This window comes from Octopus bimaculoides, chromosome 16, assembly GCF_001194135.2.
Source record: "Octopus bimaculoides isolate UCB-OBI-ISO-001 chromosome 16, ASM119413v2, whole genome shotgun sequence".
Lineage (NCBI taxonomy): Eukaryota > Metazoa > Mollusca > Cephalopoda > Octopoda > Octopodidae > Octopus > Octopus bimaculoides.
The window spans coordinates 18829666-18846830 of NC_068996.1; the positions used below are offsets into that span (position 1 = coordinate 18829666).

At 36.3% G+C, this 17165-nt stretch overlaps 1 protein-coding gene across 1 annotated transcript in view; it reads left to right on the top strand.

Annotated features, from left to right (window-relative positions):
- The window catches only part of LOC106869498 (neurobeachin), a 107593-nt gene that overhangs the window by 65547 nt on the left and 24881 nt on the right, over positions 1-17165 (top strand). The window contains exons 9-15 of the mRNA XM_052973687.1: positions 223-400; positions 1198-1278; positions 3566-3721; positions 4360-4479; positions 7587-7754; positions 10728-10832; positions 15490-15686. Coding sequence (XP_052829647.1) covers positions 223-400; positions 1198-1278; positions 3566-3721; positions 4360-4479; positions 7587-7754; positions 10728-10832; positions 15490-15686 — 1005 coding nt within the window. The remainder of the gene's footprint in view (positions 1-222; positions 401-1197; positions 1279-3565; positions 3722-4359; positions 4480-7586; positions 7755-10727; positions 10833-15489; positions 15687-17165) is intronic.

Here is a 17165-nt window from a genome sequence, read left to right on the forward strand (position 1 = left end):
GTTAATAAGATGTGGAATTTGATGACAAATTGGTTGCTGTTTTCCGCTGGTTGAATGATTGCATTGATATTCCATCACTGAGTCATACATGTACCTATATATATATATATATATATATATATATATATGCATGCACATATTTTGTAAAAATTGCACCTGAAAATTGATCACAAGTGTTATAACCTCAAATCATTAATTTCCTTATTTTTGTATTTTCTTCAGACTCCCATGATGTTTAGCAGTGTACAAGACGATCTTTGCATGCTAATGAAATTCCTCTCCAACTCGCCAATCACACATGTGGCGGCCAACACTCATCCAATGGTTCCAACTCCAGCAGTAATCACAATTACCTGCAACCATAACTTTGCTGTCAACAAGTGGAATCCAAATTACCAGCGTAAGAACAGTTTTTTTTTTAATATTATTATTATTATTATTATTATTATTATTATTATTATTATTATCATCATCATAATGTGTGCAGGTGTTTGTGTCTATTTGACTGAGTTCGTAGAGCATCAACGAAAAAAAAAATGACCTTGAACTATATTCTTTTATTTTTGTTATTCTTTTTCTTATTTCAGTCATTAGCTTGCAGCCATGGTGGGGCACCACCTTGAAGAACTTTATTTGAGTGAATCAAGCCCATGCTTAGTTTTATTAATTTTTTAAATTATTTTTAAGCCTTTCTGTCTACCAAATGCACTGATAAAGCTTTGGTTATCCCAAGACTATAGTAGAAGACACTTGCCCAAAGTGCCACACAATGGGACTGAACCCAGAACCACGTGGTTGGAAAACAAGCTTTTTACCACACAGCCATGCCTGCCCCTATATGGTTATGCTTTGATATTTGAATGCCACCTATGTTCCTTTGCCTTTCATATTTCCAATGGCAATGATGCACCAATCAATAAAATAAATACTGGAATCAATACAGTTGATTACAGTTTATCCACAGTGGCACCAGTGGAGGCATATTTGATCCCAAAGGTAGGTTGGAGGAAGAGGTCTCCTTTATATGTTCCATATTTTGTCATGGTTTCTGTGGCTACCCTTCCTAGAACCAACTGTTTTACAGAATGCACTTGATTTATTTTCATTTTTAATGCTTTTTATTTTATTTTTGTTATTTTTTCTGTTATTTGATCATTAAATGTATGTTAATGTTGGTTATTTTTGTCATCACTTTAGAGCAAGGAACACCTACAAGTTTCTCTTCTGACAAACATGAAAAAGATGCTGAACTACCAGTTCTCATGGATCATCTGTTTGGTAAGGTCAACTTCTTAACTCTTTAAGCATTTGGTGATACCCACAATGGTATGGTAACACTCTCTATGGTTTGATGATAGCCACAATGGTCTGGTGATAGCCACAATGGTCTGGTGATGATAGCCACAATGGTCATCATTTGGTGACATCCACTATGGTTTGATGATAGCTACAATGGTCTGGTGATAGTCACCATGGTTTGGTGACGTCCACTATGGCTTGGTGACACTATGGTTAGGTGATGCTCACTACAGTTTGATAACACCTGCAATGTTTTGGTGACACCCACTATGGTTTGGCAACATCCCCTATGGTCTGGTGATGCCCACTACGGTTTGGTAACACCCACAATGGTTTGGCAATGACCACTATGGTTTGGTGACACCCACTGTAGTTTGGTGACACCCACAATGGTCTGGTAATGCCCACAACGGTCTAGTGATACCCACTATGATTTGGTGGCACCAACGATGGTCTGGTGACACAAAAATTCTGTAGCATCCACTATGGTTCTATGGTGTCCACTATAACTTGGTGATACTCACTATGGTTTGGTGATTCCCACTATAGTTTTGCAATATCCACAATATTTCGGTGATGTCCCAATAGTTCATTACCACCCACCATCATGTGGTGACACCTGTTATAGTTTGGCTACATCAGCAATAGCTCAGTGACACCCATAATGGCTTAGTGATACCCATTAGAGTTTGATGACCCTGGTTACAACTGAATCAGATCTAAGGTTGTTGTCAACGTAAAAAATTATTCATTCTTTAAATCAAGATTGTCAAAAGACTGAACTGATCACCTTCTTCATATTTAGCTCCTACCCTAGTCTTTGATCTCAAGAAATTTACTTTAGTCACAGAATTACTGTGATTAATGATTTGAGGAGTGAAGATTATTAGGTGCAATATGTCACTTGGAACACTGGCAGTGTTTCTAGAATTCTGTTATTCTAAAATAACCTGTTGTCGCTTCTAATAATAATAATAATAATGATAATAATAGTTGTTGTTGTTGTTGCTGTAGTAATAGTAGTAGTAGTAGTAGTAGTAGTAGTAGTAGTAGTAGTAGTAGTATGCTGGAAGTAGTATGCTGGAATTGCTGTTCTAGAAATTTTACCCTCCTCTCACTATGCACCTGTAGGTTGTGCATAATGACAGCCAAGAGAAGGGACTTAACTCTTGAGCGTCATGATAATTGACTAATCCCATTCCCTTATCAAAAAACCTTGATTATTATTATTGAGTGAGAGAGCAATGCATGCCATCAAAGTGACACTGGGGTAAAATATACGAAGCCCAGTGTACCCATCACGACTACCCATCTGATAAGGGTACACCAAACACATGCATCACAACCATATGTGCACTAGATGGTGATCTCATATCAAGATAAACAGCGCATAACCTTGCAGGTGGGACCCAGTTAAAACTTTTACAGGTCGAGAATTTTGTTCATCCCACTCAAAAGGTCCTTGAATAAGGGTTGTTTAAGGATGTTGAGCGAAACACCCATGTTTCCAGGGATGAATTATCCAAACCCCAATAAATTCTTCTCCCACACATGGTTATGATGCTCCCCCACTACTTCTGCTCATGATCAGAGATGCACATATCATCAGCCACCAAGGGACATGCTCAACTGGTTAAGGTCAAACAACTGACAAAGCAAATCTGTGGTATTAAGCAGAATATTTGCTGTAGCCCATCTTTTATACCAAGACAAAACAATGTACAGGATAACACTTCCAATCAGTTAAGAAGCCATGAGAGCCACTGCCTGATACTGCATCAGGGCATTATCATTATTATTATTATCAACATCATCATCATTACTATTGTTATTATTATTATTATTCTCCTCATCCTCCTCTTTATCACCAGCAGTATATACACCTGGCACTTTAAATTATATTCAATCCTACAAAAAGATCTTCAATGTGCTCAATGGCCCTGCTAGAAATAGTTTCCAAGTCTCCGCTTGTTTACCACCTTAAAATATGGGATAAATTAGATAATTTCACTCAGATATACTGGGGCTGAAAATAAAAGATGAAGGTTGTAAAGCCTTTGGACATACATCTCCTTGTCCAGGGCTGACCTAACCAACAACTATTTAGTTATAACACTGAATAACTATCAGGTCCTACAGACTGTAAATTATCATATGATAGTAATAATATAATAATCTTAATGTAATCATAATTTGTGTTATTAATTAACCTGATTCGTTTTGAGTTTTTTTTTTTGTTGCATATGAATATTGTTTTGTTTTGTAGCTCAGAATACTGGTCTACATCGAAGAACGCTCGGGGATAACTTTGATCAACGGCTCAAAGTCACTCACTCAAGTTTTGTCACTACAGCGGATAACAGGTTCATTTTTGCTTGCGGATTTTGGGATAAAAGTTTCCGCATCTTTGCCACTGATTATGGTAATTTTCCTCAATGATTTTATTATCTTTTATCTTTTACCTTTTCCAGTCATTTGACTGCAGCCATGCTGAAGCACCAAATTAAAGGGTTTTAGTCAAAAAACGAATACCGGTGACTTATTTTTTTAAAGCCTGGTACTTATTCTATCATCTCTTTTGCCAATCGCTAAGTTACTGGGACATAAATAGACTAACACCAGTTGTCAAGTGATGGTGTGGAGACAGACACAAAGAAAACATACACACACACACGCACACACACACACACATATACAATGGGCTTCTTTCAGTTTCTGTCTACTGAATCCACTCACAAGGCTTTGTTTGCTCCTAGGATCTACTACAAGACACTTGCCCAACGTGTCACGCAGTGAGACTGGATCTAGAACCATGTGGTTGGGAAGCAAACTTCTAACTGTACAGCCATGCCTGCACCTATTAAAATTTTTTTTTTTTAATTCTATAATTTTTCAAGATTTTTTTTTGTTAGTAATTAGTAATCTTTTGTTGTTGAAGTATACTTTGACCAGTAGAGCACAACCACTAATATACTGACCAACACGCTACAGTCTTTGGCCATCCACTGTGCTTCCAGTATCTTTTACTGTTAATACAATGATTTCTGCTTCTCTAATTAGCAAGATATATGAAACATACATTATTGAATATACTCTGTGTGGGGAAACTTCATATGGTTGCCGAATTTGCTAAAAATAGTAGCAGCTATCCTAGTTCCAATCTTACTTTTAAATCTTACTGTAAGTGAGACTGCAGTCTAGAAAATAAATGAAGATAAAAAAAAGGTTGTAATGCCTTCAATCATATCTCTTCTCAATCAGAGCTAACCTGGAGCTAAAAAACAACAATAATTATAACATGAAAAACTTCTCTTGACATCATTACTGAGGCTTACCTGTCTTATTCCAAGCTAAACACATTTGTAAATGACCGTGTGAAGAGAGGTGACGAGAATGGCTCCTTAGTGCATCACACGGTCGATACAATAAATATAAAAGAATAAATGCGTATAAGTGTCAGAAGGAAAAGAGAGACACAACCGGGTAGAATGTTTAAGAGAATATTTATTGATAGGTTAACATATGTATCTGTAGTGCATCATGTTTACATGATAATAGACAGGCCTTCATGAGAACAGTGTGTGTGTGCATAAGCATGGATGTATACATGTGTGTTAAGTACTGAGCATTGAAAAAGTCTATAATATGACGTTAGAAGAATGTTCAGATGCAAGGATGATAAATACCAGTTCGTAGTCAATGTACACAATAGTTGAAATGCTGTACCGAGAAGTTGTGGCTGTAATGCAGAGCCAGTTGAGGTACATGTACGTGAAGTGGCTGCGATGCTGCTGCTGGTCACTTGGAACAGGAGTTCTCGCAGGTTGTATTTGCTGTTAACCATGGTGAAGTAATTCACAAACACTGCTGTGTTGGAACCTGTGTGAGTGTTGCTAGTTGCTGTGTACGTAGAGAGATGTTGACGTTAGGACAAATGGTGGCGACGGAGATGGAGTTCATCAAATGCTGTTGGACGAAGTTGATGAGTCTCCATGTGGCTGCTGTTGTGTTGTCGCTGGAACTGGCTATGTCCTGTGTGGTCAGTGGCTAGACCTTAAAAGGTCTGGAACCGAAAGACATCAAGATGAGGAAAAGCTGGAGTTTTTATAGGGAGCAGTCGGCTCAGACTGAGGTTTAGAACAGACTGTCTCATATGACCTTATTTGAAGGCTGCGACTGGTTGGGTTACATCTTGGCGCGCAAAAGAGCAAAAGACAAATTGCGCCAATACCAACCAATCAGAGTAGTGGACACAAAAAGGTCCAAAAGTGTGGCCGAAGGCTAGCTGTTATCTACTATGTCCATATTTATATTTATATAACAGAGAGAGAAGAATTTCCCTCTAGCGTACGCTACACATTGTTATTTTGTTTGGTATATCCATTTTGTGCTCATATTTTATCTATTTATATTGTGTTTAACCCCTTTAATAGTATTAACCTTATCCTTCTGTAAAACCCTGCAAAACTAATGATCAATTTACTTCTTCAAATGTAATAATGAAATAGAGTTTACTGTATTTAGTAAAATATTTAAAAATAATAACTGTCTTGTTTTTTAAGTAGGGAAGATTCTCATGTCTTTAAGTTTTTCAAATGGTGTTGTAACATTTCAAAAATTGCTGATATATGAGGAAATTCTATCATTACACAGTAAATACTGTGTATGTGTGTGAATAATCAGAGCACTCAATCCATGATACAGTATTTATTTTTATTTTGGTTAACATTTCGTGATTTATTCAATCAATAATTAGGCATTCACATATGTACACAAGATATAAGTATGTATTATCTTCCAGATGATAAATGTGAAAACTGTGATATCCTTAGGGCATTTGAAAGGTTGGTTATCATTGGTTAATGCTGATCACATGATCATATTTATTGCAGGTTTACGGATGGTGGTGCTATTATTTTTGTGTTCCTGCAATGTAGAGGGAGACAACTCCATTCAGTTTATTGTTACGAAGGGAAATTCTCCATTAGCCTGGTTAGGAGTTGATAATATTGATTTTTATGAACTGTTGCTTTGAAGCAGCTTGAAATTTTCAAATAGGAACCTTCTTCAATAAAAGCAGTTGGATAATTGTCATCTCCTCTTAAGAAATGTCTCAGTTTGTTTCAGGATCTTCCTGCTTTTTACCAAAGAAGTATTTAGTTTCACATTATCAGAGTGAATGTTTTGGCTGGATAGTTTCCATATTCTTATTTGGTCTCTTGTTCGTAATGGCCTCTCTTAGCTTTTAGAGTGTCTCAATGTACAGATTGTTGTTCAAACTACAGCCACATTCCAGAATACCAAAGAGAATGATGCCCTTGTCATTTTAAACAGCAGTCCCCACCAATTGCTGTGCCAATTACAGAAGGTTCTTGAACTTTAGCTCTTGGAAAAGAAGTGTGATGCCATTCCATGGGCTGAGCATTTGTTTCTAGATCATAAAGATCTGCATCTTCATCACACATTTCTGTTGGTTTTAAATGCTTCCAGCTGGTCAGTGCACCCATCTCTCTTACAAATCAAGGGTCATTTGCTGAGCTACTCACTTTATACACATTTTCGGATACCCAAAGTCTTCCTCCTTACTTCTGTAATGCATTGTGTTCACAATCCAGTTGTGCAGCAAACTTACTGATTAAGATTTGTCTGTCAGTGTGAATCACTTTATCCTCTTACTGGCGATTCATGTCAGCATTCACAGTTGATGGTCTCCTACTACAAGATTTGGCCTCAATACTGGTTTCCTATTCTTTAAACTTCTTCATTCATCTGTGCACATTGTTCTTGTCAATTGCATCATCTCTGTGAACAATCTGTAGCACACCTGTGGATATTGGATAGCCAATTCCCTTTCTTCGTTGATAACTCTAAAATGGCATGCTATTTCTGCTTGGAACCCACAATTTGCCTACAATAAAGAACAAGAAGAAGGATTATTGTAGTGGAAGAGTTACTCTACAAGCATGTGTGAATTGAATGATATATGTCTGTTGTAAAAAAGTTTGTATTACTTTTGATATAACCTTCATGTGTGTGTGTGTGTATGTGTGTAGTTAATCTTTACTTCTATATTAATTAAATCCTTTATAATTTATTCTGGGTTAATTATTATTAATTACTCTTTATTCTTAATGCATTTAATATACACTAGCTGTGTTATGTCTACTCACACACACACGTCTATTAAAAGAACCAGAACAACAACGCTACTTTCTTAACCACCTTCCTTTATCATATCTCATTCTTCTACTCATATTGCCATTCTTTTAACATTTCTATTTTTACAGCAAGAATAGTTCAAGTCATATATGGTCACTTTGACATAGTCACTTGCATCACTAAGTCAGAGAATAATACCAATTATGACTGTTACATTGTTACCGGTTCCAAAGACTGCACTGTGATGGTCTGGCAGTTCAATGCTCGCAACCAAGCAATAATTGGAGATATTGGAAGTAAGTACTTATTCTTAATGATATATCATACAGTGATGTTTGAGCTACTGACAACAGGTACAGATCCTGTTTTCTGGTTCCTTTCAAAGCCAAAGAAGGAACAACTTGTTAGAAATAGCGGGCAATTTCTCTCAAATTACAATCAATCATCTGAAGAAAATACACATTGAACAGTATAGCCCTTGGTATAGAGAAAGATTTAAATGGTTACAAGAACGGTTTTGATTACAAGTCTGTTGGATCAAAATTCACCTGGGGCTAAACAGCAACACCACCTCTTACTACTAAATTATACATTGTACAATGTATGTCTGGGCACAACTGGAACAAGCATCTTTTTTTCCATGAATTTACTCAAGTTGGATCGATCTGGGGTTTGCACATCAATAACATGTTGTTTTTTAATGTTTGATCACTGTAATTTCCAACCCTATTTCCTTGTTTGATTTTGTTTTTCTTTCTTACTTGCTGGGTCTGGAAGAAGAGGCAGTGCCCACGGCCTTTATAAGTCAATGTCTTTGAGGGAATTTCAGAGGACCATTGTTCCGTAAAGGAAGGATTGGGTGCAGAGATTAGTCTGGAACCAGGGGAGTTAGATTCAGCAAGAGTGATGAGTGCGCTGGGAGTATCTGGGGTGCTGAAACCATTGTCATAGGGAAGGCCATGGGTTAGTTATTTGGGCATTTGGCTCATGATCATAATGTTGTGAGTTTGATTCCTGGTAGTATGTTGTGCCCTTGAGCAAGACACTTTATTTCACATTGCTCCAGTCACACAGCTGGCAAAAATGAGTAATTCAAAGGGCCAGCCTTGTCACATTCTGTGTCATGCTGAATCTCCCTGAGAACTATGTTAAGGGTACACATGTCTGTGGAGTACTCAGCCACTTGCATGTTAATTTCATGAGCAGGCTGTTCTGTTGAATGGATGAAGTGAAGCCCTTGTTGTTGTATCCTACAGAGTGCCAGTTTTTGGTGTCTGAGAGAGGGTCTAGAGTGCCTGTTTGCTAGTGGCTGGACAATGTCTTTAAGTAACTACAAACCAATCAGTTGGGTGGTCATTTTCTGGTTGCAGTCAGCAATGTCTGTGTGTAACTTCTGGATTGTTTCATATGTGAGGGTAATACTTCCATTTTGGATCCCACCCAAGCTTTGTAGAATATAAAAAAATTATTGGAGCTGAAGTTATCTTCTGGCTGCTCTGAACAGAAGAACCAGTCACTAGGATGTGATCCTAGCAATGTTAAGGATGTGCTGTTGCTAGGAAAGATCTCTGATAATAGTAAGACTAAACATTTAGAGCAATTTTAAAAGAGTATCTTTTAATTATGAAATGTTCTTAGGTTTTCATGGCTCCTTAACCCCATGGAATTTTTAAGGGATGGTCTTCAGTTCTGATTTCAAAGTAGGAGCTAGGTAAGAGATAATCACACTACTGGATGTGACATAGACAGCACTTTCAGATGATCTGGTTCTTTGTTTCCAAATCTATGCCACTAGAGAGTCTTTAAATAGTTGCAGGACCTGCTAGAAATAGCATCCAAGTCTCCCTCAAATCACATATCTTTAAGAAAGGACACACTGCGTAATGTGGTTACAGCAATGTTGGATGTGAATAGACAGGCATGGTTGTGACTAAGGTGTCTTTAGTCAAAGGTCTACTTGTCAGGGTTGATTTAGGGTTAAATAGCTACAAACTACATGAAGTTAACCTTTTGAATATAAGTGACTGAACTATTGACTATGTTGCCATGTCTGCAATATGAATTTCTGATCAATCAACCACACAAGCTACCAATCATTAAGTGTCATCATCATCATCATCATCATCATCATCATCCTGTAATGTCCGTTGTCCATGCTGGCATGGGTTGGATGGTTTGACCAGGGCTGGCAAGCTGCACCAAGTTCCAGTCTGATTTGGCTTGGTTTCTATGGCTGGATGCCCTTTCTAATACAAACCACTTTACAGTGTGGGCTGGGTGCATTTACTTGGCACTGGATCAAATGCATTTTATGTGACACTGTCACACAATTCTTGCAGGCCAATCAGAAATCAACTTGCATCCTCCTGGCCAATCAGAAGCCTCAGCTCGTGTAACCTCTGGTTTGTAAGAGCTGAGTGAGTGTGTGCGTGTGTTTGCATCAGTTTTTCCAAATTCTTTATTATTGTTTATATTTTTAATGTAAATCAATGGAAAAATAACCCAGAAAGAGCCTAATTGGTTAAACGGCCAAAATATTAAACCTTGAGGAGGAGAGTGAACAGGATGATAATTACAGTAATAATAAGGATTTCTGAGCTGAGTAATGGCGATGGTGGTGGTAGTGGTGGTGGCAGCAGCGACAACAGAGTGTGTATGTGTGTGCACATGCACACATGCACGTGATTAGCACATGAGTGTGACAACGATGTACATTGTGTGGAGTTGTGGGAGAGGTGTGGTGCTGCAAAAAAGCAAACCTCCCTCACTCACACTACAGTGAACAAGTACTGCTGGAGTTTTATGACCATCATTGGCATCATTGATTGATGTCCATTTTCCATGCTAGATAATTTGACAGGATTTGTCAAGCCACAAGACTATGATGGTCTCCAATGTCTGCTTTTACCAGGTTTTCTGTGGCTGGATGCCCTTTCTATTGCCAACCACATTACAAAGTGTATTGGGTATTTATGTAACACCAGTGAGGTTACTATGTAACTTGTAAGAGAAGAAAAGGAAAATTTTCCCTTCATTAAGTAGGGGAGAGGAGTATTTGACGGTAGGCAGGTGACTTTATGCTAGGTGTTGAGAGGTTAAAATATAATAGAACAGGCCCAAGTATCTTGTTAAAGATACTTGACTACCCCTCATTATATAAGGGTGAGTGGGAAAAACATAAAGATGTTGTGAAGTTTCATTTAATTTTTAATTTACAAACTTGTGTTTGAAAATATATAATTGAATAATAGATGCTGTCTTTGTTTCAGCTGCTGAGAAGCCAACCCCGAAAGCTACATTGACTGGTCACCAAACTGAAGTTATATGTGTGGCTGTTCTTTCCGAGTTAGGATTGGTCATCAGTGGTTCCAGAAGTAAGTATTCTGCAAAAAAAAAAAATAAAAATAATAATAATAATAGTTAATAAGATAATAATCTTGAGTAAAAGACTTTATTTCACAGTGCTCCAGTTCACTCAGCTGTAAGTAACAGACTAGCATTCCCTTTAGGGAGAATATTGTGATCTCAGTCACTCATACACAATAGAAACCAAGTAACTGGCCCTGTGAGTCTAGGACTCGAGACAATAAAGCCTAAGAATTGTTGATAATAATTTAATGAGTTATACTGACCCTCAAAAGTTTAACTCTGTCAAATGTAATGTTTATTCATTCACATTGTTTTGAGTTAGTCATGTACTATCTCATAGCCTTGAGATTTCACTGATGTGATTGTTTAATTTCACAGTCCGACATCATAGGGTAAGTGTGAGAGGCAGGATTTGGCCAGTTTGAATATAAAATGGGTAAAATATTTTAGCCAGATATGGCCAGTTTAACTGCTAAAGGGTAACCATTTTAGCAATTAACCCCGCCATATCCAGCCAAAATATTCTGCTTATTTTATGTTCAGACTGGTCAGATCCTGCCTCTCACACATATTCTACAATGTCACTCTAAAAATAAACAATCAAATCATCAGAATTTTGATGCTACAAGGCAATTCATGATTAATTCAAAGTAATGTGAATAAATCCTCGAAGGAATTGTCCCAAACTTTGACATCGAAAGTTACACAAATAAAAGAACTGGACACCATTACATAGTGCCAAGGACTCCAAATTTGCCATCAAGATGTAGGACAAGATACTGCAATAGCCTGGGCTTCAGAGGTCCACAGCTCTTCAATATCCTCCCGAAGGACCTGAGAGACCTGCATGCGGTGGATGTAGGTGTCTTCAAGATGAGGCTGGACCTCTTCCTGTCAGGTGTCCCAGATGAACCAACTTCACGGCAGGAGGTGCAGATGAGAGCAGCTGCATCAAACTCTCTCATGCACCAAATGTCAATTCCTGAAGTAAAATTCGTGAAGTAAAATTGTGTAGCAACATCAAATGGCGGTGCCCCAGCATGGCCACAGCTCATGAGCTGAAACTAGATAAAATGAAAAATGAAAATGAAAATACTTATTACATTTGGAAAAAATTATCTGAATGCTTAAGGGTTAAAGATAATATTTTCCTTGGTGATACTTGAATTCAGAACATAACGACCTGCAAATAAATGTTGTAAGATATTTCATCTGTTGCTCTAATAGTTCCTCTGATCTATCTCCCTTGTATAGAAACAGTTATTGGTGATGAACTGGCTGAGTCATTAAAGCATCAGACAAAATATTTGGCAGTATTTACTCAGGCTTCTTGTATTTTGAGTTTAATTCCTGCCAAGGTCAATTTTTTGTCTTTCATCATTCTGGAGTTGATGAAATTAAATACCAGCCTTGGGAGGTAGACTTGTTGAATTATTAGAGTGACAGGTAGGATGCACTGCAATGTTTATTTGACTCTTCATCTTATGAGTTCAAATCCCACCATAGCCTACAAAATTTGTTGCTCTGTTTAACACCTCTTTCTTTCCCTGCCTTCCTTTCTCTTACCTGTCTGGCTGGTCCTGAAAGGGTCATGGACATTTCCCTTCTTTATTAAACAATAATGATAATAATGATTTCAAATTTTGGCTTACGGCCAACAATTTCTGGGAAGAGGGTGAGATGGTTACATTGACCCCAGTACTCAACTGGTGCTTATTTTATCAATCCTGAAAGGATGAAAGGCAAAGTTGGCCCTGGAGGAATTTGAACTCAGAACATAAAGATGGACAAAATGCTGCTAAGCACTTTGCCCAGCTTGCTAACAGTTCTGCCAGCTTACGACCTCAACCCTTTAGAATTCATATTCACATTCAGTTCTATATTTAAGAGATGAGGAATTATGTTCATTATTTATATTTGACGGATATTTGTCTTCACCTTGTTTGCTGTTAACACAATGTTTCGGCTGATATACCCTCCAGCCTTCTTCAGGTGTCTTGGGGAAATTTCGAACCTGTGTTCTCATTCATAAGGTATTTTTTGATGTTACTATTATTATTATTAGGATCACTGCCTGGAATCGAACTTGGAATCTTGGGGTTAAGAGTGTGGGCTACTAACTCCAAGATTCCAAGTTCAATTCCAGACAGTGACTTGAACAATAACAATAATAATAATAATAATAATGTAAATGCCATGGTCTTCTGTGCCTTGCTCCTATCTGCAAGCTGGCGTGTGGTATGAATGTTTTAAGAACCCGATAGGGTCCAGTGTAGGGAGGTGTGAGCGATCCGTTTATTGTGGCCATACGTATCTACACAATGGAATGATAAACAGATATGGCCAGTTTGAATACTAAAGGGTTAATAATAATAATAATAATAATAATAATAATAATAATATAAACAACAACAGCAATTCTTCCTAATTTTAGCACAAGGCTAGCAATTTTGAGGGGAGAGAGAAGTCAATTGCATTGAACTCAATGTTTAATTGGCATTTATTTTAACAATCCCAAAAGGATGAAAGGCAGAATTGACCTCAGTGGTAGTTGAACTCAGCATATAAAGAGCGAGAAGAAAAGCACTTTGTTCAGTGTGCTAACAATTCTACCATCTCACTACTTCATATAATAATAATAATAATAATAATAATAATAAAATATTATTATTATTATTATTATTATTATTATTTATTATTATTATTATTATTATTATTATTATTATTATTATAGTAATAGTAGTAGTTGTAGTTAATCATAATTATTTCTCCCCTATTATTAATTACATCTCTTTGTTACAGACTCCAATTTCATGCACTTAAAAGTCATTAATCTTTTTTTTTTTTTTTTAGCAACCAACTTATTTTATTAACTGCAGCTTTTATTTACTACAATTCTTGATTACTAAATTATAGAATTAAGATATTTGCCAGTACTGCTGCCCTGCTACTGGTTATTGTAGTTACTACTATTATTATTATTATTATTATTATTATTATTATTATTATTATTATTAATAATAATAATAAGATGAAGAATGCGATTCGATTGTAATAGATATTTTATTAGTTGAACGATATTTCAACTGTACGTCTGTCTTTGTCAAGTTCAAAATAAGAAGTGATAAAAATTCAAAATTACAGAAATTTAAACGTAAACTATGAACGAGTGCAACCAGCGTCCACTCATTGATAGAATGACATCATCAGTTTTTAAGTTACAATTTTATAACAGGCAAAAAAAAAAGACAAAAAACAGAAAAGAAAAAGAGAGGAAGAAGAATATTTAATCAAACAGTTTTGTATAAATTTGATGATATTCTCCTGTCATTTTATTCATTCCTGCAGGACATGATGTTAATAACCCACAAACATATTTCTCCTCATACATTCTGAGAAGTGAAAGTGAAGCAGATTCAGAATATTTTGTAAGAATATGCACTTTCTGGTAACTTTCATGCAACACTTTTGAAATGCCAGCGAATTTTCAGTGCCAGTTAATCACTAAAGGAATTCTGTAATCTATTGTATTGTGTTTGCTAAGATTATGTGTGAATGTTTGACTATCTTTGCTAATCTTAGCTATTTCATTTGCACGAAAGTTACCAGCTTGTGGTGACAAAATATCCTCATTTCAAACAGATATTTCTTCAGACGCCCATTATAGCCTTTAGACGGAATAAGAATATAAGAGAATTATTGACCTTTATATCTGACTCCAAGAAAACGAACATTGGAGTGTCTGCACACTGTACCTTAAAGAACAGCCGCAAGAGAAATAAGCCCTGTTCATTGTGCAACAACATGAGTGAAGTGAATTCCATCAGAAATCATAACAGAAATGTTATGATTTATACAGAAGGTGGAACATGTAAAGATTCCTATTTGGTGTACGCTGCAGAATGCACAAAGCACAACTTAATTTATGTTGGTTGTACAACAGAACAGTTAAACAAAAGGTTTAATGGGCACAATAACAGTAGTTCGACAGAACTTGCTGAACATTTCGTTTCAAGCAGCTGCAATTTTGAAGAAGACTTGAAAGTGCATATTCTCAAAAAATATTCTGAATTTGCTTCACTTTCACTTCTCAAAATGCATGAGGAGAAATATGTTTGTGAGTTATTAACATCACGCCCTGGAGGAATGAATGAGATGACAGGAGAATATCATCAAATTTATACAAAACTGTTTGATTAAATATTCTTCTTTCTCTTTTTTCTTTCCTTTTTTCTGCCGTCCTCTTTTTTCTATTTTTTCTATCTTTATCTTTTCGCCTGTTATAAAATTGTAACTTAAAAACTGATGATGTCATTCCATCAACGTATGGACGCTGATTGCTCTCGTTCATACTTTACGTTTAAATTTCTGTAATTTTGAATTTTTATCATTTCTTATTTTGAACTTGACAAAGACAAACTTACTGTTGAAATATCATTCAACTAACAAAATATCTTACAATCGAATCGCGCTCTTCGTCTTGACTGTTTACTTTTGTTAAGAGTTACGTTAATCCTTTTAAAAATATTATTATTATTATTATTATTTCTCACCAATCTGCAAAGCTTTATTATGTCTAAACTCTCCTCTCTCCACAAATAATAATAATAAAGAAATATAAATTTTATCCTTCCTAAAAAATATTATTTCTTCTTATTTCAGATGGTCCTTGCCTTGTTCACACACTGACAGGAGATTTACTCCAATCTTTAGATCCTCCCAAAAACTGCTTCTCCCCAGAGTTGATCACAATGTCAAGAGAAGCTTTTGTTCTTGTGAAATTTGATTCAGGAAATATCTGCAGCTTCACAGTGAATGGCAGGCTTCTACAGTATGAGAAACACAAAGACAATATTTTGGTAAATAACACTGTGTTGTCTTTTATATACAATGAATTCTTTGAAACATTTTTCTCAAACACAGTTGATATATTCTCTGTTTTAAATTTAGTCTTTTACTGTTGACCTATTGTCAAAGACATTCCAACCATGATCACATCATATTTTTTGTATGACTAGGACTGCATTATCCAATATAATTTTAATCTTTTACTTGTTTTAGTCATTAGACTGTGGCCATACTGGTGCACTACCTTGAACAGTTTCAGTTGAATGAATCCACTTATATTCAAGCTTAGTACTTATTCCATCAGTCTGTTTTGCTGAACTACTATGTTATGGGGATGTAAACACACAAACACCGGTTGTCAAGCAGTAGTGGGGGAGAAGCAGACACAGAAACACACAAATACACACGCTCACACACACACGTGCACATGTGCGCATGCACACTCACATGCATAACAGGCTTCTTTGAGTTTCCATCTACCAATTGCACTTACAAGGCTTTAGTTGGTATAAGACACTTGCCCAATGTGTCACGCTGTGGGACGGAACCCACAACCATGTGGTTGGGAAGCAAACTTACCACAATGCCAGTTTCATGATTGGATGTAGATATTTTTTTATTTGTGTCAATGAAATACAACTCTTTACAAGGCCCGCATGATAGGAAGGGGAAAAATACCCTCAAACCAGAAACAAGGCTCAAATGCTTACCACGGAGTGAATCCCACTAAAGATACTCAAAAATCTAGTGAGAATGTTTAACTAAGGGACAGATAGAGCCAGTTATCTGAGCCTTTAATGTCCTCCTCACATTCTTTGGTTTGAGGCTGATCATATAATGTGTGGTATAAACACCACCGTATCTAAAATGGAAAAGCTACCCTTCTGCTCAAGGATAACTCCTCATAAAGAAAATATATACTCTTGGAAAGGTTTCCATTATATCTGCATCACATATGCCAAAGCTTCATGCTACACACATGCACACATGGCTTGCTCTACAAAACCAACAGTCATCCATTTAGCTACATGTTTATACAGGTGATATGATAGTACTGTGGTGGTGGTGGTTATTGTTGTTGCTAATTTGATCCAGTCTGACACTGATTGGGCAAGACCATGATCAGAGGGATTCCAACCTCAACCATCTCAACTTTTTTTAATGTATAGTGTACACAACCACTTGATCTAATTTGTCCTACCTGTAAGACGGTAGAATGTAATTTGAGAGAGATTTGGCTGTTATTTCTAGAAGGAAACCATGTAGAGGCTACATTATTATTATCTAATTAAATGCCATACATCCATTTACATATATTATATATATATACATAAATACATACATACATACATATATATATATATATATATATATATATATATATATAGAGAGAGAGAGAGAGAGAGAGAGAGATTTATATATATATATATATATATAGATAGATATAGATTTATACATATATAAATCAGCAAAACGGACTGATGGAATAA